This window comes from Lagopus muta, chromosome 3 (assembly GCF_023343835.1).
Source record: "Lagopus muta isolate bLagMut1 chromosome 3, bLagMut1 primary, whole genome shotgun sequence".
Classification (NCBI taxonomy): domain Eukaryota; kingdom Metazoa; phylum Chordata; class Aves; order Galliformes; family Phasianidae; genus Lagopus; species Lagopus muta.
In genome coordinates this window covers 12055271-12080239 of record NC_064435.1, presented here as the reverse complement: position 1 = coordinate 12080239, position 24969 = coordinate 12055271, and the positions used below count along the sequence as shown (strand labels likewise).

General features: G+C 45.3%; 1 protein-coding gene across 1 annotated transcript; it reads right to left on the bottom strand.

Moving 5' to 3' along the window:
• Positions 1 to 174: 174 nt before the first annotated feature.
• On the bottom strand, positions 175 to 24887 carry FBXO32 (F-box protein 32). The gene is made up of 9 exons (XM_048939474.1): positions 24616 to 24887; positions 20976 to 21088; positions 19234 to 19283; positions 18440 to 18532; positions 11664 to 11757; positions 10629 to 10813; positions 7041 to 7223; positions 5811 to 5954; positions 175 to 5154 (listed from the first exon to the last, which is right to left on the bottom strand). The coding sequence occupies exons 1-9, from the start codon at positions 24729 to 24731 to the stop codon at positions 5065 to 5067; spliced, it is 1068 nt and encodes a 355-aa protein (XP_048795431.1). The 5' UTR covers positions 24732 to 24887; the 3' UTR covers positions 175 to 5064.
• Positions 24888 to 24969: the final 82 nt, after the last annotated feature.

Here is a 24969-nt window from a genome sequence, read left to right as displayed (position 1 = left end):
CCATTCACTTCATTCTCCTTTGAGTTGCAATGAAGTAACAGCTCTGTCCTGGACATTCCCACGTACCTTCTGCCATGATAACCCAAGTTCTGGATGTTCCTGCTTTGAGTCATGAGAAGGTCAAGGCTGATAAGGTCAACAACTTGGAAGCAATAAGACAACCAACTCTGTGGATCACAATTGTTTGAACATTTATTGCAATTCAGTGTCAAAAAATGTTTTACAAAAAAATACATTACTGTTTGCACAGAACAGCTGTAAAAATCAGTTGAACATGCAAGGGAAGAGGAAAAAAAGTGTGCAAATTTATATGGAAGGATTTTAACCACACAATAATATTAAACAGAAATCTTACTATACAAGGGATGTCTTTCACTTCATATTATCTCTACTTAGAACTTTAAGGAAAAACAAAACAGAGCACACTCTTCCATATATAAGTAGGTACTTATAATTACCGTAGATTAATTCCTAGATGAGCGCATTTGCCATTCAAATTAAAATGCTTCCTTGGTAGCAGAGTGTCAGTACTCTGCACCACTCATGACAGCTAAAGACATGCAAGTTCCACCCTCACTTGCCCTTCCAGAAAGAGAAAAGGCAGTGCTTGGCCAATGGAGGGGAATCCCTCTGGTAGTCATGGTGTTCCTAGAGTAGACACTGCCTATGTCAAAGACGAGATGGATTTGTACCCCCTAGAGCCAGATCCTGCAAAGCCCATTTGGTACCAGTGAAATCACTGGAGGAAGACAGGGAATAAAGATCAGGCACTGGTAAAGAAATTCACACCCCGGCAGCCACATGCTGCTGGATGTGTGAATGGCTGGTTGAGTCTGCAGAGCCTTTAACTAGCATCGTTACAAGCAGCACGAGCAGAACAGCGGTCTGCAGCCTTGTAACTGGCATTCTTCACCAACTCCATCAGCCATGACCTCTCCTGGGTCTGCATTTTGCTAACAGGCCAGCTCAGAAGACTGACATCTTATAATTCAAAGCTATTTCTTCTTGGCAAGGTGCTGCCCTGTGGGGAAGCTGCAAGGGTTTGTAAGAAGAACCCCAGAAGAAAATTCTGGTTCACTGTACCGAACAGCAGATAAGAGTGAAACAGCACGTCTGATTTATTAGCTACTTCACAGAATGTGAATTGTTCCTGCTCTAAGTCAAATTTTAGCTGCTGAGAGCCAAGGAATTTTCTGGTCAGGAAAAGCTGGTGTAGTACCTGTGTATGTTCTACCAGGAGAGAGCTTTGCAAGAGTAACTGAAGTCAAACAAACGGGAACACAAACAGTTAAAAACCTGGGGCGAAGGAAAAGGATAGAAAAAGATGCTTCCATATACAGAAAGTGGCAGGGTGCAATTAAATGTTTACATACAAAGCAGTGTCTTTAGAGCAATACAAGTTTTCCTAATCACTTTACACAAAGCAAAAGGATCTAGAAACTTTCACAATTAAAAAAAAAAAGAAACCCAAACAATATGAGGAGTTGCACACATTTTAGGATTAAACTTGACCATGCCATAGATAATATAAATGGCTTAAGGTATGTACAGCTGAAATGGTGCCTCTTGAAAAGAAAATCTGAATGCCTGCCCCTTCAGGAAGCCAGAACACAAAGATCTCCCCTGCATAGATCTGTTTTTCCTCTCCGTGGTGCCACGGCTCTACACCATTACACTGCTTAACCTCTGAAGATAAAGCGTTTTCTTCTGCATACGCTGGGAGCAGAAAAACCCCAAAAAGAGAAAAAGCCTCTTTTCACAGTATAAGAACCAATGCATTTCTAATGGGAACGCATCAACCAACTTGAAGCTGAGACACTGTTTGAAAAGAACATTCTATTTCCAAAATACAAGTAAAAGCCTGTTTCCTATTCACAATAGCTTTGCCAGAATTGTCCTAAAATAAAAAGGTCCTTTTTGTGTGTGAGAGCAGCCTTACACCATCCTGCCTGGAGATCCGAGCTATCCCAGCTGGTTTTCCTGCCCTGCCATCCTAAGGCAAACAGATGCCTTTGCACTGCCAAAATACTGATCATTTTGTTTAAGCAGTTAGACTAAGGTATTGAATTCCCCACAATACTTCCCCGTACCAGCCACATGATAAACAATGAGTCTCCCAAGGAGATCACGTTCTGATTTGACAGCTGCTGGTGACTGAGGCCATAACTGAACGAGGCACATTCTGCTTCTTATTGTTCAACCAGATTTCTTGTGCTGCACAGTGGTTGAATTGATTTTCTGCTGCTTGGAACACCAACAGCAATATCCCAGGACTTGGGATGAGCAATGTACAAGTTGTATCAGGACTGATCTTCATCACTTTCAGATCTACACAGTACTAAGAAAGAACACAAACTGAAATTAAATTTCACCAATAGGAGCCTCAGTTGCACATTAAGTCGTTCACTAGGCAGAGGACACAGCATAAACTCTTCACTCAAGACCAGAGAAAGGCTGATAGAGACAACAGGGAGAGCAAAAGTGTTCCTGGACCACAGCTAAAGGCTGGGATTTTCCATCTTGTTGGGCAGGCTGGATTTAAACCTGAGCTTAAAATCCACCCAGTGTGACCCAGATACTTACAGTTGGTTAAGCATCATCTGATGAGTACGGCCTCAGACTGTACAGAAACCCCCAGCATCTCATGCCAACTCCATCACAAGAGGCTGGCTTGCTATAGATGGCGGGGGGGGGGGTCCATAAATCAAACCAAACCACCCCCAGTCCAGAGCAGGTGGAAGGGTCATACATGTCCTCTTAGAAAAAGTAACAGCAAGTGTCTCCAAAGACAGTGTCAGTACATCATTCACTTGCAAGTTCCTGTCCTTAATGTCCTCTTTCACAAAGCCAGATTTCATCCTCATCAACCCACTGACACCAATATGGGAATGAAAACAGAAACCGGCCTCCCTCACTCATAAGCATCCCCCCAAAACAAAACAAAGGTTCATTTTCCCAGGGTAACAGCTTTTAAATCACTTTCAGTTGACATGAACATTATCACCATGCTTATTTTCACCAGCAACTGATGGAGAGAGCTTCGAAACAAATACAGTTCCCTATCCCATATTTTCTCCTCATCTCTGATGATGCCAAGCTCTAAGCCACAGCTACGAGCAGCACTGGCTCACAGAACTCTCTAGAAGAGCAAAAATTTGGGCTTGCTGCAGGAAAGCAGAACAGCAGTTTCATGGCAGCATTTTCCTAGCTTCCTCCTTCCCAGGTTTCCTACCCTCTTCTCCACTGCTCCACCTAGAGGCACCATTTCTTCTCTTTTTGAGTCTCTTCCAGGGTATGCAAAGTGATTTAGTTTGCAAAAATGCAAATATTGACAATTTAAAATATAAACAGCTGCAGAAAAGTGTTAAAAGTCAGTTATAAAAACGTAAAAAAAAAAAAAAAAGGAACAGAATATTTAACAGTAATTAACTCAAGTAGTTCTTCCTGAATTGTCCTGAGTACTCCTCTTCCTCACAATTCTTTGTACACGGACACGCAGAACCCACTATTATTTACCCTTCTGAGGTATCCTGCTTACATCACACAACAGAGAAAGTGCTATACAGGAAATCTTCTGGCAAATGGCAAAACTCTCCAATGCAGGTTTTCAAGTTGTTACATGCAAGCTGGAATCTTCTAGCTCCACCACAGTGAAAAGTGGAGATCATGTCTGGAGTTTATCGACTTACTCAGTAGGACTGAGAATTTAGCTCTAGAATAGCGTTAAAAGATCCCATGAACAGGTCAGCACTGGAAGATGAAGGGACTAGACTAGGTCTTCTCCATTTTCCTCAGCACACAGAAGTAACCGAAGATGTTAAATGTCATGCTGGAAATCCCTTGCTTACCTCAGCCTTGACTGCAGTTTTTAGCAAAATGCTGACTGACTCCTGCTTTCTCATCATCCTGAACTCCAATAGTATGAAATGAAGCAGGATGCTGCTAAGCCTTTCAATGAATAGGAAACCTCATCATTCCACAAGATTCAGTGGCCCTGTTCTCTTTACAACCAACCAGCTCTAAGATGATTTAATTCACTTGACAGCAGTCAGAATATAGAGCAGCATATATTTTGGAAAACAAGGAGGACATGGGCTTGAACCAAGTTCTAACCACATATGGGATTTCATCCAGTGCAATTAACCCAGTGGAGTTGATATGAATTTACCTTGCTAGATTAAAAACTCAATCCTTTGTTTCTCTATAATGGAACTTCCTCCCTTTTGGATAATCTTCATCCTTGTGGCTTCTCTGCCCTTTTACTCAATCTTTCATAAAACCAACAAATTAAAAGAGGACGGAGTAAAGTCTTAGGTATTTATATAGTGCCCATCATCGAGGCATTCAAGCACTGAGTAGAGCAAGAAAACTAACATAAAGAGGTAAGCATTAACGTGAGAAAAGATGCTTACTGTCACAGACATTTCCCTTTAAATCATTGTACAAAATACAAAAGTTCACATTGTACACTGGACTTTTGTTTGAAAGGTATTCAATTTGTTAGAGGTAGAAAGTGGTACGGTGCGATTCTTTTGTAAGCAGGCTAGAGTTCTATGTGAAGTCTTTCAGAATGTCTCCTTTTTTTAAAAAAAAAGTATTACTAAACTTGTCACAGGGATATTTTTCATAAATACTTTTAAAACATCATTTATAAATATGCATGCTAAATAAAACCAGATGGAGAAGCAGTCCAACAGTCCTAGCCTCATATTGCTTTCTCTCAATTATTAGAAATGAATCAAAAGAGTTCTCAATGGTTGTGGGGCAAATTCATTTTTAACTTTTAAAAACACAAATGAAGGTTTTGCCCTGTATCTTGTACTCTGATCATAAAAAAGGGACTTTGTACAACATCTGCATTTATACATCAGTCCTATGGAAGTCTGTATTCCTTAAGTGCTGAGCATCAGTGAGCAATTTCACCTTTCATCTCCGAAAACCTCTTGTTCCTTGACTCAGGAGCTTCACACAAACATGAATATTTACACTATTTACAAACGGAGTGTCCAAGCTCAGTGGCATAAAGTGTCCTGTAAGAATCAATTAAGCCGTGGTGACTCAAGTTCAGAATCTGAACAGGTTGATAAAGTCTTGAGGTGAAAGAGAGGTGGAGCAGGTCTCTGGGTTGTTGGCTGTGCAAGGGTGATCAGTACCCTGGGAAAGGAGAAAACAACTCCATTTAGAGAGATTGCAGAAGGGGTTCCAGAACATCAGCCAGCTTAATGCTGCCACTCTGCCAGATGCCTTGCTTGCAAACAGAGCAGAGCCCAGAATAATATTTCTACTCTTGCCAAACCAGACGGCTCAGAACAGTGCTTCAGATTTTAGGGGCTACTGTCAAATCAAGGGAAATAAAGCCAGCAAAGATCCACCCCACTCTTTCAATCTCTTCTCTGAAGGATCAGAAGCCAGTGATCTAGAGGATATGCTGTGGACATCAATGTAGTGGGAAACAGAATTGTGCTGTGGTCTGTCTGGTAGCCACTAGCTCTCACTCTAGCTAATCCCCCTGCCAAGACCTTCACTCACCTCCATGGAATGAGTGGCAGGAGTTGTGGGCAGCACTAGCATGATTTACTGCAGGCAGCCCTGCACTACATCCATCTGCCTCCCTTTGGGCCTCGATGGCCACAATTTGTTCAATGTAGAGAAAATGGGAAAGTCTGAAGCAAGGCAAAAGGGTCTCAATAGCTGAGGGAGAACACTAGGTTGTGCAGGCAAAGGAACTGCAACTCCTTTAGGCTGCTGCAATCAGAGGAAGCTCTGAGTGCCCCTGTCCCAACCAAGGCAGCCCCACCAACACTTCATACCTTCCAAGAGAGGATGTGGCAGTGCCTGCACAGCTGCAGTGTGTCACCATACTGCTCCTTCCGTGGGTAACACCTTATGAGCTTGAAGTACATCTTTTTCCAATCCAGCTGTCCCTTGTCAGATAGGATTAGCCGTTTGCGAATCTGGAAAAAAAAAGAGGTGGTAATTGCAGAAGGTGAAAAAACCAAACACACTGTTTTCTCCATTCATGGTGCTCTCTTCTCCCTTGCATAAATTAAGCACCATCCTTGCTGGTCCCATAACGGTTTCTGTGTAACACCAGGGAAACTCCTGCTCTGAATGCCCAGCTGTAATAAACTTCCTGAGAGCAATGGCCTCGCCTAATACCATCAGCAGGGTATAGATTCATTTCATGAATACTACCATATGAAGCCTGGGAGCTATTTCATATTACTTTAGCCACTGACTGGCAGGAGTGCAAGCATAACTGCATTTAACAGTGTCAGACAATCAAGTCTGTGATTTGTCTTATCAGCTTGAGAGAGTTCTAGCTTTCTTCTTGGGTTCATTAGTTGCAGTTATGGGATTTGAATGTACTTTTAAACAGAAATGACTTCCCCAGAACGACTTCCAAAGTCAGACCCCACCTCAGCAAATAAAACAAGTCAAGAAAGAAATCTGGCACACAGTCCCTGACATGTAGAGGCCTGGTATAAATGCCCCACACATCCATGCATAAACAGATTGGTGTGAGGGTTTTTTTCCATTAGTTTTTAATTTTAGAAGACCGAGAGATTACCAAAAGGCTGGTTTCCACATACTGTCCTGTCACTCACAAAACAGCTCAGAGGGGATTTCTTGCTCTAAAGGGCAGGAGAGTACAACTCATTGCTCACACACCACATCCACTGAGATTTCTCCAAGAGGGTGTCAGTCCCTGGGACACGGCAGTTAACGCCACAGTTTGGCTGCACGTTTTCACTGCACACGTGGGACAGACACAGCCATGACTTGCAGTTGTTACCACCTGGATTAGGGATGAAGAAGTTCACCCTATGACTAATTCCTCAGGCTCCTATTTCAAGGAATCATTGCTGTGGCATGCAAAACCCTTTGCATAAATCATCTTTATGACCATTCTCATGCCAGCCTGTATTATCGGCTTGCAGCACAGCCCTCAGATCCAACATCTGAGCATCCCATCAACGTGCATTCACTCACTAACGGGTTACAACAGGCAACTGACAGCAATCTGCATCTCCTCATACCTGTCTGTCTGTGAAGTGGTACTGGCAGAGTTTCTTCCACAGCAGCCGGTCTTCGCTGAGCACTTGCAGGTCGGGAGCCACTTGACCAAGGCTCACCAGGTCCCTCCCATCACTCAGTCGCTGCATGATGTTCAGTTGTAAACACAATGGCAGGTCTGTGAAGGTAGTTCCTTTGAAGGCAGGCTGGAAAATATAAAATAAAATTGAGTTCAGGCAAGACTAAAACCCAAGTAATTCTACCTTGCAGTAATGTTACTACTTCAAGTATTGCTTTTTATGCAGGAAAAAAATGTTTTGAATGAAAAGACATTTCACCTTCTACCCCAGAAAAGGATGTGAGATACCTTCAAGGAAGAGTACATTTATACATATTACAGTAGTAGGCAGAAACAGAGTTACAGTCTATGCCTCTTCCTCTCTCATCCCTCTCACACCCACTCTGCCCCCAGAAATGCCACCACCAGCTTCCACAAGAGCAGGACACTGGCCACATCACGGTGTCAGGCATGACTATCCACATCTCCGCAAGACAAGAGATGTTGGCATTCATTCTCAGCTTCAGCCTTCTGTCACCCACACTGCTGGGAACCTCATGTACTTCCAGCATGTGTTGTAGCTCATGCCGTCACAAGATCCCACTGTAACCACAGCAGTGGCTGATGAGTACCCACAGCAGGATTTTCCCTGTGTGGACTCCCAAGTCACTGCTGGCAGGGCTCATCTTTCCTCTGTGAACATCTGCAGAACCTGCCTCTTTTCCAGCAGCCACAGTCCTGCAGGCTGCTCAGCCACACCAAAGCACATCCCAAAGAGCCAAAAGCCACCTTCACTTCCAGTCACTTCTGCCTGGTCTGCACAAGGTCTGGGACTATTTTATAAGTCTGCATAGCAGCACGGCTCCAGAACAAACTGGTAACAAAGGATCAGCAGGTCCTGAACTCTGGAGCAAACCAGGCACCCATGGGAACAAAGCCTCTGCAAAGACCTCAACGTGGGCTCTAGCTGCTCCGAAATCAACCCCAGCCTTAATAAGGCAAACATCAGCTTTGCAGATTGAGCCTCAAAGAAACAATGTTGAAGAGACGTGCCAAGTTTATCATTTACCCTGCACAGAGATGCTGCTATTTTTAAGCTGCAGTCGCATCACCCGCCTTGCAATTGGCAGGGCCATTAACTGTTTCAAAAGAGAAGCACGAGGCCAGTCAGCAGCAGGGGAACGCTGCGTGAGGCTGCTATGAATCACATGGTCCCATCTCCAGCCATCTAAAGGCATGTGAGACTTCCTGGGCACAAAGAGTACAACTGCACATAAACAGTTCCCACCTTCCCCTTGGTGCTTAGCCAGTGCTGCTTTCTGCTCCTCCCCCAGCCCAGGGGACCTGCAAGAATCAACGACTGAAACAAGACATTTCTGTCCAGCTCCTCCAGATAAGCTGAACTGTCTTGGTCATCTCCAGAGGGTATCTGTTCCATAACCAACATAACTTTGACAGTGCCACGGCGAATTATTTCACTGATCGACACAAACAGTTGTTCCTCTGTTCACACCCCCCAGCAGCCTCACGCTCTCTACCTTACAGTCATTCTCATCCCCAGATCCCAGCTCCTCTTCTGTTCCTCTCTTAGTAGCTGTCCCTTGAGGCAAAAGGACACCTCCCCACCGCTACATGCTGTGGGTTAAACTGTGAGCACGCTGCCTGGTTATGTGCAGACACTTGTTGGTGCTTTTGGAAATGAAAGAGGAGGCAGACAGCCAAGCTTCAGCACTCCTGAAGCCGATGAGTCTCTCATTTGCTATGCAGCAGGATCAGTGTCCCTGCTTGGTAATGCACACTGAGGTCATCCTTAGGGGCAGAAGGAATGTGCTGCAGCCTTGGATCACCTCTCACTGATTTCCCCTGCCACACTGTCTGTTGTACGCTCCTGCAGAGAGCCCACACAAGTTCCACTTGGGGCAAACTACACCCAGAGGCTCTTGGTTTAACAAGAGAAACAACAACAAAAACAAATAACCAAACTGAGGAACACACATCTTATTTCTGAGGAAGCCAGTGAGACTAACGCAACTCTATACAGGTTTTCTGAGGCAGAGCCAGAGACTCATCTGCTGCTACTTTTCCCTCAGTACTCCTTTCCAGGACTTTTCAAACATTACTTTCTTTGGAAAAAGAACAGAGATTAGATCAGAGCAGATCGTTATGTTGTCACTTTCTGGACAGGATTTTTTTTTTTTCTTTCTTAAACACAAGCAACTGACTGCAACAGAACTGGGCTTGCTCTTTCTTCCTCACCACTCAGCTGGTTTCATTCTAGCTTGACTTTAAGTCATCTTCCAGTGGTGTGTATTGTTTGGCTTTGCGAGCTCTATTTTACTCTCTAAATCTATTTTACTTACATTTCAGAGAACTATCTGCAAACTTACACCAAACGTACAGAATAGGCAGCTCCATTCACCAGCAGTATTTTGATGCAGTTTTACTAAGATAGGCCAAGCTCTGAAATGCTTACGTGGGTTTTGAGAGTCAGTGAAGTAGAGAAAAAGCCATACTGTACTCCCAAGTAGAGCAGCAGGAGGTAGGTGCTGAGATACAGTGCATCAAGGAAAGCAGATGCCACGGAGGAACCAAATACAGCAGTGCCCAGGCACTGAGCAGCTCCCCATAGCAAGGCACCAACAGGGATGGACATGTCCCAGAGCAGAGCTGGGGCAGACCACCATCACACAAGGCAGTGCTACTTTTGCAGCTCTTCAAACGCCCTGGGTCCTCCCAGAGTTCATTTTCTCCCACGTCCTGCTGCCTGTATCATTCTTTAACTGAAGGGCTGGAAATTACTTCCTGATGTTCCCAGGGAATACAGTCACATAGAATGATAAAAGCAGGACCTTTGCCCAATCCTTTAAGAACATCTAGTCAACCCATCAGGGAAACAAACTTTTTAAATTCCCTCAGGGCACACTTTGGTCTGCCCAATGAGGAAATTCACCACAGTTCTCTGGAGAAGGCTTTACAATGGGCACACGGATGAGGTCAGCACAGGAGGAAGCATTTAGCATTTCTGCAGGGTCAGCACCCATTCAAGGTGAAGTGGAACAAGTTCAGGTTTGTTTTACACACAAAGCCAGGTTAGAATCTTATCAAGTAATTTCCCCCATCTGCACAGACACTGTTGGAAAACCAGATGTTGTGAAAGCAGGACTTGTCTGGCTGGAACAGTCAGCTCCAGACTACTGGAAGAATCACTGATGTTTTTCAGCCAGGAAGCATGAAGTTATGCAGCTATTTGGAAATTTGCATTTATTTCAGATTAATTTACTTTGGATTAAACAAACCAAAAAGCCTCAACTATCTGATAAATAAGTTTTCAAGGCAATTTCTCAGATTGAGAAAGACTGAGTTGACTTTTCATACTGAGGCCTCATCTCTCAAGACTCTCAGGAGGGCAAGACCATCTTCTGCTCAGCTCAGCTAAAACAGAACCTCACAGCCAAAAAGAAGTATCATGGGATGCAGCCACCCAAATGAGAGCTACTACATGAGCTTTCATGAAGCTGCAGCATTATTTTTAGCATTCAGGATTCATGCTTACCCTGGTGATTTGAATGTTGTTCAGTTGCTGCTGCCAATGGAGAATAGTCTCCATCCTGTGCACCCACATGTTGATGTTTCCTACAAGGACAGACTTGCCGACCCGTTGAACCAAAGTGCAGAGGGACGTGTAGAGGGTCTGCAGCAATTCCCGTATTAGCCTGATGTTCTGCTGGTCTTCAAGGACTTTTGAAGAAAAGGAATGGTTATAAGTGGAAAGCGGCCAAATCTCTTCCTGAATCTACATGTTTCTAAGGGAAAGCGAGCTCCATATTCACACCAGAGAGTCAGCCTATGATTCTTTTTCAGAGAAAAATGCTTAAACATTAGCTAAGCTCAGCAGGTTAGCAGATGGTAAGATTTTCCTATGATAAGCAGATGAGTTACCTGCCTTTTCTACAGCACTTCCCATTTTCAGGCTCTGGAAATCAATTAGCTTTCCCCTCTAACATGTGTGATGTTATCTGTATGCCTCTTCTCCACTGACCCCAGAGGGGCAGGGAGACAGCTCAGGATATTCGGTTAGTGTGTGTACACACCGAGTGCTCTCCATTCCTTGGGCTCACTCAGAGGTAAAACACTAAGAAGAGAAGCAGCCCACTTAACTGCAGTCCAGTCCTAAAGGAGTCTCAGGGGGTGAAACAGCCCATAAGCTTTACTCTCCCCCAGAGGAATGGAAGCATTTTGTACAGGAAATTGGAAACGTGAAGCAAAAGAGACTGAAGATGTGCCAGGCTGGGGGGTAGGAACAGCTCTCTCTTCTGCTGTCAGAAATAGGGCTCAGTAGATAGCAGAAGAGAAGGTAGAGGGAGAAGGAAGAATTGCCTCCCAGGTATCTACTAGAATATGGTTCATTCCCACCCAGCCTCCCCCCTGCAGAACTGAGAGAAAGTGGAACTACAGACTACAGAAAGCAGAAATGGTGTCCCCCACTTCCCCCACCCTGCACTGCCTATTCTTGAGGATGTGGTTCATGTTTGAGTTAATTTGATGTACTCAACTCCTCCTCCTCCCCCTCAGTGTTTCCATTTCTTACCTTTCTGCACCACTTTTTCCAAAATGTTCATGTAGTTTTTCTGGGCAATGCCACTCAGTGACGTCAGCTGAGACTTTGCTATCAGCTCCAACAGCTGTGGATAAAAATAGAGGTTGCAAGCCTTAGAGAGCAGAGATACCTTTCTAATCTTAACTCCTGGTCACATGACACAGCAAAACAGCCCAGACACTTGTTAGCTGCACGAAGAAAAGGTAGATGGAACAACAGAGCAAACTAACACATGGGGAAAGAAAACTAGATAAATAACTAAATCCACATCAGAAAGGGGGGGACGGGCAAAAAAAAAAAAAAAAAAAAAGAGAGGTCTTTAACAATCTTCAGGAGAAAAACTTGATTTCATGGTTCAGAGATGCAGAGAAACCACAGCAGCTCAGACTGACAGCATCTATTCACACCAAGGAACAATGAATGGTAGACGTCACCGACCTTCAGTGGGGCATAAACAAGCAGTGTCATAAGGGAGCATGACTGAATGCCAGTTTGGATGGGGATATTATTGATGGGGCATTAATAAGAATCAGACTCCTCGATTTACGTCAAACTCCTTGGCTGCATGGCTTTTGTCAGAGTGCTGTCACCACAATGGAAAGGTTAAGAACTGTACTAAAAACAAAGCACCCCCCCCAAACAAACCCTTATTCCCTCAAGATTTCCTCCTGTCCATGCAGCTTTTGCAACTTGATACTGCACCAGTATCAAGTCATTCACCTCACTGTTCGTCCTGTTTACTCATTAGCCTCCTCTAATGAGAAAACTCACTTTTACTTTCGATTGCCATTTCCCATCACAGAGTGCCTGCCTCATACACAGGCAGGATGCTGGATTTGGGTTGCAGTTGCTAAAGGAGCCATCTCCCACAGCGAAAATGCCCTCTCCTCTCCGGGCTCTGCTGGCACAAGAGCAGCCTGCAGTCATATTCTGCAGAACATGTGGTCTGTGATCTCCCAAGCTTTCCTCCCCCCCAGCATTATATAAATACACAGACTGTCCACACGGCATTCCATTTGTTTTGGATGTACACAGCCTTCTGTTTCAATTTAGAAGGGAAAGGAAAAACCTTTTATGCTACAAATCAATCAACACGTTACCGCATGACTAGCTTATTAATTCTTTATTATCTGGAGCTATGGTGTCCTATTGCTGGCACCACAGAGAGTACAGAGAAGGTGCAACTACTTGTGTCAAGTAACCAAGATGTTTTATGATAAGACTTGATAAGTCAGGAGCTGAACCGTTTGCCCTGTTATAAGAATGACAGGAATGCACCCATAAAGTTACCCACAGTTTGCCACAGAGCAGCACGCTCTGGGAGAGCAATTATTTCAGCCATTCACCCATTCTGCTCCTCTCAGGCACACGTCTGCCAGTTTGGAGCAGCCGATCTATTCTTCCATTTAATTTCCAGGCCGACACCATCATCAGGTGGCTTTGAGTTTACATTCTATTAATATCTTGCACCTCACATGACTGAAAGAAAACAAAACAGAAAACGACCTGCACAGACTTGAGAAGGGCAAGCTGCCTGCTCTCCTGGCTCATTTTGGAGAAGCGAGATGTAGGAGTGCTGGGTAGCATTTAGTGCACACAGCAAGAAGAGCCACCGACACCCCTCAGCAAAACTGAGACCTCAAAGACCTGATACTCTTAAATTAAAACCAGGCTGCAAGACGATGGCAAAATCTTAGAGATCTTTCCCTAATTTCTTCATGTACCAAAGGAAGTAGGAAAAAAACAGCGTTCCCAAATGAGCCTGCAATACTCTGCTTACACTAACCCAGTAAGCCTTCAGGCCTGTGATTCTAACGATCAACTTGCCAGACTCCATCTGTACATTAGCCACACATGCACCCAGATCAGCTCTTCTGTGCACAAACAACTGCTGCCTCCAGATTGCACTGTTTGGGAACTGGCACACAGACAGCTTCCTCCAGGCTGGGCGTTAGCGATGTGCCCGTTGCTGAGCACACTAAAATATCCCCAGCGATAAGTATCACGTAATGCAATACTGTAAGAGCTCAAAGCCAGGGCCATTCTTTAGGAGGAACAAAGATAAAAATCTCGGTTCCCTGAAGAACACTAAATTGGCACAAAATTAAGCTAGCCAAACAAATACAAATTTGCCTTGTCTGCGTTTATCAAGGTTCAATTTCTGTTCAGTGAACCAGTTACAATGTCATGTGTCACTTTCCTCCCCCTGCAGCAATAAACACAGGATGAAATTCCATATGAAAACTATGTTGTGAATGCTTCTAGGACTACTCTACTCCCCCAGGACCACTGGCTGAAGCAACTGATCGGCCTTCCAAACCAAAAGACATTTTTATTCCTGTCTTCATATAATACATGTAAAGTAGGTAAGTGATAGGGTTGAATGAGGCTCGGAACCATCCGTGTCCCACAGACTCCAGTGCAATGAGGATCTTGTAGGGCTGGCATAAACCCAATCGAGCTCAGTTTCATTTTATATACTGACAAATTTGAGTCTACAGCATGATACAAATCAACAATGTCACTTGCATAACGCAGACTAAAAGCAGACTGATGAATTCAGATTAATGCTGAGTAGAGTAAAAAAGCTGGAAAGCTGCTAGCATGTGTTGTGATGCATGGAGCACTAAGCCCAGTCCACACTCAGCTGAGACAGACAGATGGTAGGGGAGAGTGCAAAGAGAAAGGTTAAACGCAATTTTTAAAAGCCTGCTTTTCTAAAGCCAAGTAATTGCATTCCAGCTGACTTTCATTGGAGCTGGGAATCTGTAGCACCTCCTGAAAACAGAGCCTTAGATCCCAGTTCACTCTTTCCGATTTTCTGAAGTTGAAAAAAAGTGACCTGGTAGCTTCTATAGAAATCCTGGCCTGTTGTGAATTGCTCTCAGGGATCTGCAACAGCCAAGAAGAGGCAAGAGATGCAGTGGGTTATTCCAGAACATCTGGCAAACTGGCAGGAAGCAGCAGCTTCTACAGCTGAGTGAAAACCTGCTCGCTTCCCCACATGGACAGGATGAAGTTCCTGCACAGGATGAGGTTCCTGCACAAATGCCACTGGCAGCAGCATTTCCACTGGAGCCAGAAGGGCATCTGCAGGCCTGCACTGCACTGAGGAGCGTAGAATCTCACCTCAAAAAGCACAATGCTTTGTAACAGTTAAATCACACGCCTCAAGTTCCTCAAGTGTAAGTCCACACCTGAGTGCCCCAAACTGCCCAAGCTAAGAAGGAATGCATCCCACAGCAATCGCCCAGCAGCTCAGGGCTGGGGAGCTGGCTCCTCATGTTGGAACTGCGTGGAGAAACTTACTGCAATGCAAGTTTCCCCCTCATTCATTGCTTCTTGCAGCCCTTCACTTTTCGTGGCTGAAATGTCACATTAGCTGTGAGCTGGAAGGTAGAGCAACAGCAGGGCGAGTTATAATGATCTACAGTGCAGGCGCTGACAGATCTCCATGAGGCAGCATTGAGCTGATAGTCTTTCAGCGCAGCACAAATCCAGGACTCCTGGAGCTAAGCACTATAAAAACTGAAGAAATAAATTTTAGAGACTACTTTAGCAGGCTGCACGCTGTCTAGATCATGCTATGCCAGAAAAGCTGTGCCATGCAGTTTACCCTGACCTAAGTTTTTATGATCAGAAACAGCACCTTCCCTTGAGACATCACCACACACCCATCATATGACAAACCTTTCTGAAGGAAGCAGCCTGCAAAACCTCACTGTCATCTGAACAAAGTGTTCCCAAAGGAGAACCAACAGCTTCTGGGCTGCTGGCACTTTTCTCTCTGCTTGTATTGCATATGCTTACAGGAACACTTTCAGTCTTTGTTAATTTTTTAAGAACAGAGAAACCAAGACTGCTTCAAGACAAAGCACGGTGTGGGTCCTCTGGATCAAAGAACCTTCCTTACTGGCTCTAAAAAGGGAATATTTTCCTTGTAATGCGTAGGTAGATACTATATAGCTCAAGCTGTCAGCCAGGACCTGGTCATGGCAGCAATACCTATGCTCAGCACTTCCAGCGCTGTATCAGCACTGTCAAGATGAGAATGACGCTGGAAGAAATGTCTTCTTCAGTTACATGAACTCAGTGGCAACAGCTGATAATATACAATTATGAAAAAAATATTTGCTGTGCATTTTGATGCCCACACTTCCACCTCACCTGGAGGTACCCATTTTGTAACAGATCACTGCACTGTTAGGAACTCTAAAAACTTAGTGTGGGAACATCTTAAGCAACAGGCATTTTTGTACAACAACAAAAATCAGCACCAAAACACTGCAGCACTTACGTTTGGAGGTGTTTGTAGACAAGTGCTTTGAAAAAGGCAAGGGCAGGTTGATGCTCAGGCCTGAAAGGCCACTTTGTTATCAGCAGTAATGCAGCTTATCTACAGAGAAAGTTTGGAGGAGCCAGCACATCTCAAGTCTGTAGCTGTTTACTTTCCTTCCTTCTCTGTGGACATCTTTACACTCTTCCCAAGCCTCCATCTCAACTCTCCTGCTTGGAAAGCATTTATTTGATGAAGTAAATACTGTGACAATGATCAGACACCCTGAGCAATGGGTGGAGCTAAAGAGAACAAGGAGAGGGAGGGAAGGGAAAAAAGTTTGCTTGCCAATACTCAAGGCATTTTCCACGTGACAGATTGCTCATCTGTGTACTCTCAGAGGCCTGCAATTTGCAAAGGACCCACATCTAGGCAGAGCTTTTCATGAGCAGATTGGGCACAAAAGGCATTTTATAAGCTACTGCTCACTACAGACTTGGTCAATGCAATCCCCTCACTTGAGAAGTCAGTTTTACATTTGACCAATGGTACCAGCTTCAGTTTTTTTTTTTTTTTTTTTTTTTTTTTTTAAATCAGCCAAACTACAAGTCAACATCAATTAGAAAGCTTCATACTTCTCAGTAGAGGTGCATCCTTAAAACCACTTAGTTTTAAAAGCTCAGAGAGGTAATTTGTAGAAACAAGAATAAATACTGACTTCCATATAGAACACTACTAGATTGGACACACAGCAGGTCTGGTATGCTTTTATGAAGGCATCCTCAAAGCAAAAATAAAGCTCAGCCTGAGTGTCCCATCAGACTGCAACTTCAATGAAATTTGAGTTTAAAATATTTAATGGGCCTCCTGCCCAATGGTTGCAGGCTTGTGCGAAATCACTGTCATATTGGGCTACACAGTAGAACCCCAACCCAAAGCTGGACTTGGAAATATCAAAAGTTGAAAGGGATTCATAAGAATCACTGACTCCAATTCCTTAGTAGTGATCTCTGTGGAGTTTTTCATAGTCATGAGGTATAAAATCTGCCAAAGTGATCCTTGGAGTACCAAATACTTGCTAAAGAAGGAACAATAAAACTTGTGGGTTACTGCCTTGGCACAAATTGTTTCTTCCAAATAACTGCCCTGAAGTTGACATGGTGGCATATTTATCCAATAGCAGAAAACAGAGGGCATCTGTTCTGGCAGGCACCTTCTCTGTGCAATCAGGAAAACAAGTTGTCCCAGGACAGCAGAACTAAGAAAGCCCAAATTTCTATGAACTTGTCTCCTGCTTTGCCTCTTCTATGATCCCCACCACCACTTCACTTTGCCCGAGCAATCACCCTTATCCTGCATGGTGGGGTGAGTAATCACTTCCCAATGCCAATGCTCCTCCCAGGGTGACCGGGCTTTTCAAGGGCTCCCAGTCACCTACACAACAGGTGAACCTGCTTCCTTACTGACTTCTTATGACACTTGACTCAAAAGGAAAGCAATACCACTGATGCTTGCTTCATAACCTAAAACCTAGACAGCTGGTGTCTCACCAGTGATTAACGGCTGATGAAATGTGAAAAGGAGCTGTTTATAAACAGCCTCAGGCTAATAACAGCTTTTTTTTTTTTTTTTTTTTTTAAGCTTATTGAATTCCAAGCCTTGACAAGCATTCAGAAATTTGAGATCAATTTGCAGATCACATGTGCATAAACAGTCTGCAGACCCTGGGATAGCAGATACCCCAAAACATCACTGCTTCTTGGTCACCTGAGGGAAATGAGAAGCCCTGATCCATTACACAAAGCCAGCACATAGGGAACCTGGGACCAATGACTTCTACCGACTGAAAGCATAGGGGCAAATGAAATGCTTCACCCACTGAAACTGCCGCCAGTCACACAAGATTAAGGGCATCCACAATCCTTGGCAGACAAGTTCAGATCAAGGGCTCAAAGAGGTTCATCCCATTTTCTCATTCCCAAAACACTCAGCTCCCTAAAGTCTCTCCCTTATCACTTCACAGGAGGCAAACCCTCCAGCACTGATGCTTGCAGCTATTTTAGCCCCTTGCATAAAAAGATGCCCCCACTTCTTCATGGCTCATGCTGAGCCCATGCTCCTTCTGGGGTTATAGGAACATTTAGAAGCAGAGCTTAAAACTCAGGGATTAGAAGCAATAGTTTTTCTGGCTGTACAACATGATTTCCACACAGCTGAAATTACATATTAACCGAAATTCTCAACTGTTCATCACAACCTAACTAAAAATATAGTAGGAGTGCTAGGATAAGGACAGCCCATCAACACCATCATCACTATCCTTCTCCATCTTAAAAGATCTTACAGTAGGTTGTGGGGTTTATCCACACAATGTCTTCTCAATCACTTCACACAGCAAAGCCCAACATCCCCTACTCACCCACCACCGAACTGGCACTCAGTTCAGAAGCCCCACCACCAACACGGAGATAAGCCCTGGCCTTGCACTCACCCTTACAACATAATTGAATCGCCGGGAGTCCAGGATAGCACTGGAGAAGTCAAGTCTGTTGAAGGCTTCTCCCAAGGTGCAGTAACCATGGCGCTAAGGGAAAAAAAACAGTCTGGGTCATGTTTTGACAGACAAGAATCCAGACAGCACCAGGAAGACGTGACCCAGAGCAACTTGATTTAGCAAGATCATGGGTACAAACCATGGGACTTGCTCACAAGCAGAGGAGGCAGGCCCATCTCCTGTGGAGCTGCACTTACTGACGTCAAGAGTGGGCATGGTTCGACATAGGTTGTGGCATTTTCCCAAAACTGACTCAAGCTCTATTTGTGACCTTAGATAGCTCAGTTCCATTTCTCCAGAATTGACAAGGGAGAACAATTCTGACATTCCTAGGGCTCAACATATAGCACAAGTTTACAGAGGGTGGTTGCATACAGCCACTTCCCTCCATGAGCCCAAAGCAAACCATTGTGATGAATTCCAATGATTTTCCATATTAGGACTGAACTGGGTGAAAGCCAAGAACAGTATTATGGCTGGGTCTGCAAATGGCTTTTCTTTCAAACCAAGGGAAGCAAACAAGTCATATTTTAAACACCCGTACGGAGTCTTGCACAGCGAGCCCTGGCTCCCTGATTGGGGTTTAAAATCATTACTGAAATTCCAACCACAAGCCAGATCGTTCACTTATCTCTTAATAGTTTCTGCTGATTTATATCAGCACACTATCTTCCACTGTGTGGAAAAAACAGTATGAAAAGGGAACAAATATGAACTACAGAGGCACTCACCTCTTTTGTGCTCCCCTTGTGAACATAGATCCACTTTTCTTGATGAAAATCTGTTTAGACAAAGATATTTTGCTCAGTTAATCTTCCACTCTACAGCAGGCTGGATCTCTGTTCTGCTAACAACACTTGCTGCCCTTTTATCACAAATCAAGTTATTTTGTATTTATACCACTGAACTTGAAACCAAAACTTGCTGAGATGCTTTGTTTCCAAAGCCCTTCATTTGAGACAACATCCCTGATCCTTAAAAAGGGGTTATGTTTCAGTGACGCAGCTGAAGACTGTAAATGTTTAATCTGCCAGTCACAGATATACCATAGCACCTCCTCTTCTTTGGTACCAAACAGTAATCATGGCTGACAGCCAGGTTTTGTTATTGATTTTATTAACTATTTATTACCTTGGATACAGGCTTGGGATTGGATGTCAAATTTGAAGTTGAGCAAAAATGTCATGAGACACCAGGCATGTGGGAGGGAGCTTTTAGCAGTGAGGTCAGACTGAGAGGAACATACTTTGCTTGTGGCTAACTTGCTAAAAGAGAAAAACCTCTTTGGGTCCAAAATTTTCCTACTTCTAATTGTCCCTCCCTTCCTTCAAAAGGAGGAATTGCCCCCAAAATAACTTTCCTATATCCACCGCAAGCTGTTACTCGTTTGCAGAGAAATTCTTACTGTGACAGCAGTTGCACCACTCAGTCCTTTCCCCACCCCATTCTTAAACAGGCTCTTAGCCCTTTTTTTTTTTTTTTAAACCACACACTAGCAATTCATCAGCTGCATAAATCAGAAATCCTCTCCATCCTGCAAAACTTTCCCTTCAAGGATTCCAGGAGAACAATGTCTCATTCCCCACCTAAGGGCACAGGGATGTAAATCTGTAGTACTAAGATTCCAGGTACAAAGCCAGCCTCAGCAACAGGCATGCAGATCCTGAATCAGGCCCTTCTTAAATGAGTAGGTCACAACAGAATTCAGCCAATGGTTACATTTGTTTATTCACAGAAAACTGAATGCACAGAGGGGCCAGATTTTGGCATGTTTCTGAAATCCTGGGGGATGCATAGTGAGCTAATACTAGTGTGGGAATGGTAACTCATTTCCTCTGTGTATGTTTACATTTGCAGCCTTTGCTAACTCTAGTACCTATCTTGCAATCAGACGAATGCAGACCTTGCTGTCCCCACAGCATCCCCACATCCTCCCCAAGGATGACATCTGAGACCTCTACTGCTCAATGCATGCACAAAAAGATTTCAGGCCTCTCATTGTTTTGAGCAAGCTGAAGTCTTATTTCATTTTTTTCATGCACTCCATGCAAAGAGATATATCAAAGCACACATTCAGGCTTATAGCCTCCAGCAACATAGATTAGTACTCAACATGCATATGGAAAGGAGAATAAATTTAGTCTGTTGTGCACAAGAAAGTCTGCAGGGGGAAAAAAGCTGGAACTGGTTCATTTGAATGTACCATAGGAAAAAATTACCCTCCTTCTGACAAATACAAGTGACAAAAACTTGAACACAACAAGCATAACTCCTCCGAGCAGGGATTACTAACAGAAGCATAAATCTTCACATTAAACTGAATCCAAGTTCTCTTCTTAGGTCAAACATGGGCGCAAAGCCCTTTAAGATAGTTTGGAAGACTTAAGCACTGCACAGAAAAAAATGGATCTGAAGCATTTTCCATTCTCTTCCTGAAAAAAAGTTTTATTAAAAAAATGCCCAGACATCTTACACTGAATCTTGGCTTTGTTATTCAGTAGGTCTTTTTTCCTCTTCTTGGCAGCAACATCATAGTTAAGGCTGTTGAAGAGATTCTCTTTGTTGTGATCTTCCTTCTTACAAAAGCTGTGAATGACACAAAGCAAGGATTCTGTTTATTTCTGCAGTGTGCTGAATGTTAGCTTTCCTTTAAGGCAAGAATACACAGGTTTTCATTACAAGCTCTAATGCTACTGCTTTATATGCTGTTCTACACATAGGTTTTTGCATTCAACGGTATTATTGTTGACAATCTTCAGTGCCCCATCTAGTACTGGAGAAGATGAATGTAACAGACAGGAGTAGGGAGTGCACAGTAGTATTGGGATGCTGTTGGTAGGTATCCTTTTCACCCTTCAAGCTGTTTTATGCTTAATGGAGTTTTCTACTGTAGGTGGTAGATCCCTACAAGACAGACTTCTATACAAGCACATTTATTCATCTGGAATATACACATGAAATATTTACTAACAAAGTCTCATTTTATTTTCAAGCTTGCACAACAGTTCAGCCAAAACCCAGACCTGACTGGTGGTTTCCCACGTAGCAGTGTCTGTACAAATGAACAGCTAGGATCTCATACCCAATACTGTCCATCTTCGGTATTTGCTGAAGCTCTGCTTTAACTATATGATTAATAAAGTAAGCTATAACCCCTTATTTTCTTTAGGCAATGAAAGACCAGAGACTGTCTGCATCGAGGTCATCGCACTCTGCAGACCTGCAAATCAGTAGATCCATGCAGCAGTGTGAAACTGAGAAGCCCTTGGGCAGCTGCAGCACTGAGCCAGAACTGAAAGAGCTGCCAACGCTGCTCTAGCAGCATGCAAAGGATGGGAGATGGCTGCCTGCAGGCCTAAACCCAAAAGAGAAGGGTCCCTGAGGCAGCACCAGCCTGAGACTTCCCTGGAGGTCTGGGGGATGCTGCAACCTGTGCTTCTGTGCTGCTCACAGCACAGTATGAGCTTCCTGTGCAGCAGCTGCAGGGACCCAGTGCTGCTTCCTCTGCAGATGTCATTTACATTTTCAGCTCTGAAATTGTTGTGAGCACCACAGACTCACTCACACCTGATAGCTACTCAGCATAGGCTCCTGCAAAGCAACAAAACCTAAAGACCAAAGCTCCTTGCTTCCCTTCACTGCTTGGTCTGATTGCCAACCCAGGCCCACAGCCGTACCACCAGCACACACAGCAGAGAAGTGACCAAGGCTAATTGTTGGTTCCCAGAGTCAGAACAATCTAGATCTGAGAACAGAAGACCTGACTGCTCCTTTCCCCAACACGTGCTGCTTCACATTTGGGGACCAAAAGCAGACAACACAACAGACAAAGAAGCTTTGAGACGTTCAAACTCCTATTTTACCTAAGTTGCACAAAATAAGCAGTGGGCCAGATGGACGTCCCCAATGCAGCTGTAGAACTTTGCAGCCTAAAAGCACAAGAGGTGCTTTAAATTCTGCACATCAACAGCACACCCTTGACTGTTGACTTCCTACCGAATGACTGTAATCTGAAACCTTTGTAACAGCAGTGGATGAATTCCAGCACAGGAGAAAAATTATTCCCCTGTTTATGTATTGCCAGATTTTCAAATGCTTTTCTAAGACATCTTGACATGCTGAACAGTTGGGAATCAGGACCTGACGCTGCCAGGCCTGGTATGTCATCTCTGCGCTTCTTAATGCAAAAAAAAAAAGTATGAACCCACACCAAACGTCAATATTCCCAATTCAATAGCCACTGCCAGGCAGGCGTACTTCTACCACTTACAAAATAGAAGCTTTGAATAAGCTTGATTTAGAGTTTGTATAGAGGGGAGAAAGAGATAAAGAATCACCACATAACCTCCTTGCACAACAGGATGTCATCTGTCTCACAGCAATCCCTGTTTGCTCCAAGCCACGCCATCATGCACATTCCTCTTCCACCTCCCAGACCTGTGCCAACAAACACAGATCTCACCAGGCTCTGCTGGCAGCAAGATGGAACTCTGCATGAGGAGTTTGGTTTTGACAGGACCAATCTGGCCAGACTGCTCCACATCCATACTGCAAAGACTTCCCGCTGCAGCTTTACAGCGCTTCACCACCTCTGGATTTTCGGTTGTTTTGCAGTCAGATTAATTGTGGTTCTCATGAACCAGGGAAGATTTATGGCTTCAGACACATCGCACTTCCCCAGCTCGAGAACCAGGAAGCCTAAGGACATGTCTGCTTCTGGAGAAGGACAGAGGGATATCTCCAGAGCTTCTCAGCAAAGGTGGCAGCGAGCCCGGAGATTTTCAGGGACACTCCTTAAGGGCACATTCCCGAGGCCACAAGGCAGTGATTGTTTTGACATTTTCTTCACTACAAGCAGCATCAGGAATAAAAGGCTGCCACTGCCCAGCCTATTTCTAAATTACAGCATACCACTGAACAGCCACCCCCATCCTCACAGTGGCATTACAGAGAGCTTCACAGCTCTACTTCTGTAGGAGGCAAGCTCCGGGTGATGGCACAGCACAGCTCATGCAGGTATAGCATCAGGGAACTGAGCCACTCTCCTACACAACAGGCCCTGCTAATCCCCTCGCCCCCAGCATCAGCGCAGGCCAAACTGTGCTTTATGGATTTATTTACCACAATATAGACGCTGGCTGATGACTCATAGGTGATTTGCAGCACAGCATCATGTGATGAGCTCAAAAGCTTTGTGCTTCCAGCTGGGTTTTAAGATATGTACACAAGGGGGAGGAAGCACTGGAAGCTTCAGGTGGGACTCAGCTGAGCCTCCACCCCAGGCTCAGCCCAGCGCTATGGGATTAAATTCGGCCGCAGGTCATCAGCCTTAACCCTGACCACTGGAATCAGGGAAGGATCTGGGACTGTAACACCCTGACCTAACCTTCCTAGGCAAGGTTAGGAGCAGCACTGCCCACGACCCATCGGGAAAAAAGATACCAAAAGAGAGGCAGGCAACCCCTCCAGCACTGTTTCACCATCTCACATCACTGCTGCTTTGCATGGGGCCATACCACCTCTAAGACAGGTCACGGCAGGCTGCGGGGGAGCCCGGAGAATTTTTGGAGGGGGTGAAGGAGTGCGGACAGGGGTCTTGTCAAGCGGAGGAGACGTTCCATATCACAAAGCTGGGTGCGCACTGCTTTATTTCATAGCCCGCACACCACGGGGTGCCGCTCCGAGTTCCGCGTGGGGGTCAGCGGGCTCCTTTCAGCCCGCCCGCGTTCAGAACGACCACAGCCCAGCAGTGAGACAAAACCGCCCCCCCGCGCCTCCTGTCCCTGATCCCAGACGGCTGCCTGCAGCCGCGTCAGAGCGCGGGGAGACTAAGAGGACATTTTTTCTCTCCCTAAACGCGACGCTTTAAGGACCCGCTCCCGTACATCTCCTGCTTTCTGTCGCAGACACCGCTCCCCACTAACCCCCCCATCCCAAAGCCGCCGTCCATCTTAGCGCCGTCGCCCCCCGCCCCGTCCCCCCAAGGGCCGTAACGGCAGCGCGGCACCCCGCACTACGGCGCCCCCTTGCGGCGCACAGCGCTCCACGAGCCGAGACACAGAGAAACCGCACCGGTACCGGGCCCTGCACCGGCACCGCGCCGCCGCCGCTACCTGCTGAGGTCGCCGACGAAACCGCCGCTCTTCTCATCGAGGAAGCGCGTCCAACCGTCGGCTGTCTTCACCCAGCTCTGCCCAGGGGAGCGCCAGTCCTGCCCTAGGAACGGCATGGCGGCGGCGGGCTGCGAGCGGTACTAAAACGGCAGAGCGGACCGGTGCGACGCGCGCCTCGGCGGCAGGGCTGTGGGCGCCGCGCCGCTCCGCGTTATTTATGGGCGGCGCGCGGAGTGTTGCCGGAAGCGCGATGCTGGCCCGGCCCCGCCGCCGCCGCACGTGGCGGTGTTTATCGGCACCGCCCCCGGAGCGCGGGGACGGCCCTCGGGGGGCGGGGCGGCAGCCGGGGCCTTG

Bases quoted from the DNA above. Each gene is read 5' to 3' on its own strand.
- FBXO32 (XM_048939474.1), bottom strand. From the start codon at position 24,731: ATGCCGTTCCTAGGGCAGGACTGGCGCTCCCCTGGGCAGAGCTGGGTG. The intron at 5,955-7,040 runs GTATGAGGAGAT...TTTTTTTTCCAG, and splicing joins ACCACTTCACAGACAGACAG to ATTCGCAAACGGCTAATCCT. The intron at 5,155-5,810 runs GTATGAAGTGTT...CTCCTTTCCCAG, and splicing joins GCCACATCCTCTCTTGGAAG to GGTACTGATCACCCTTGCAC.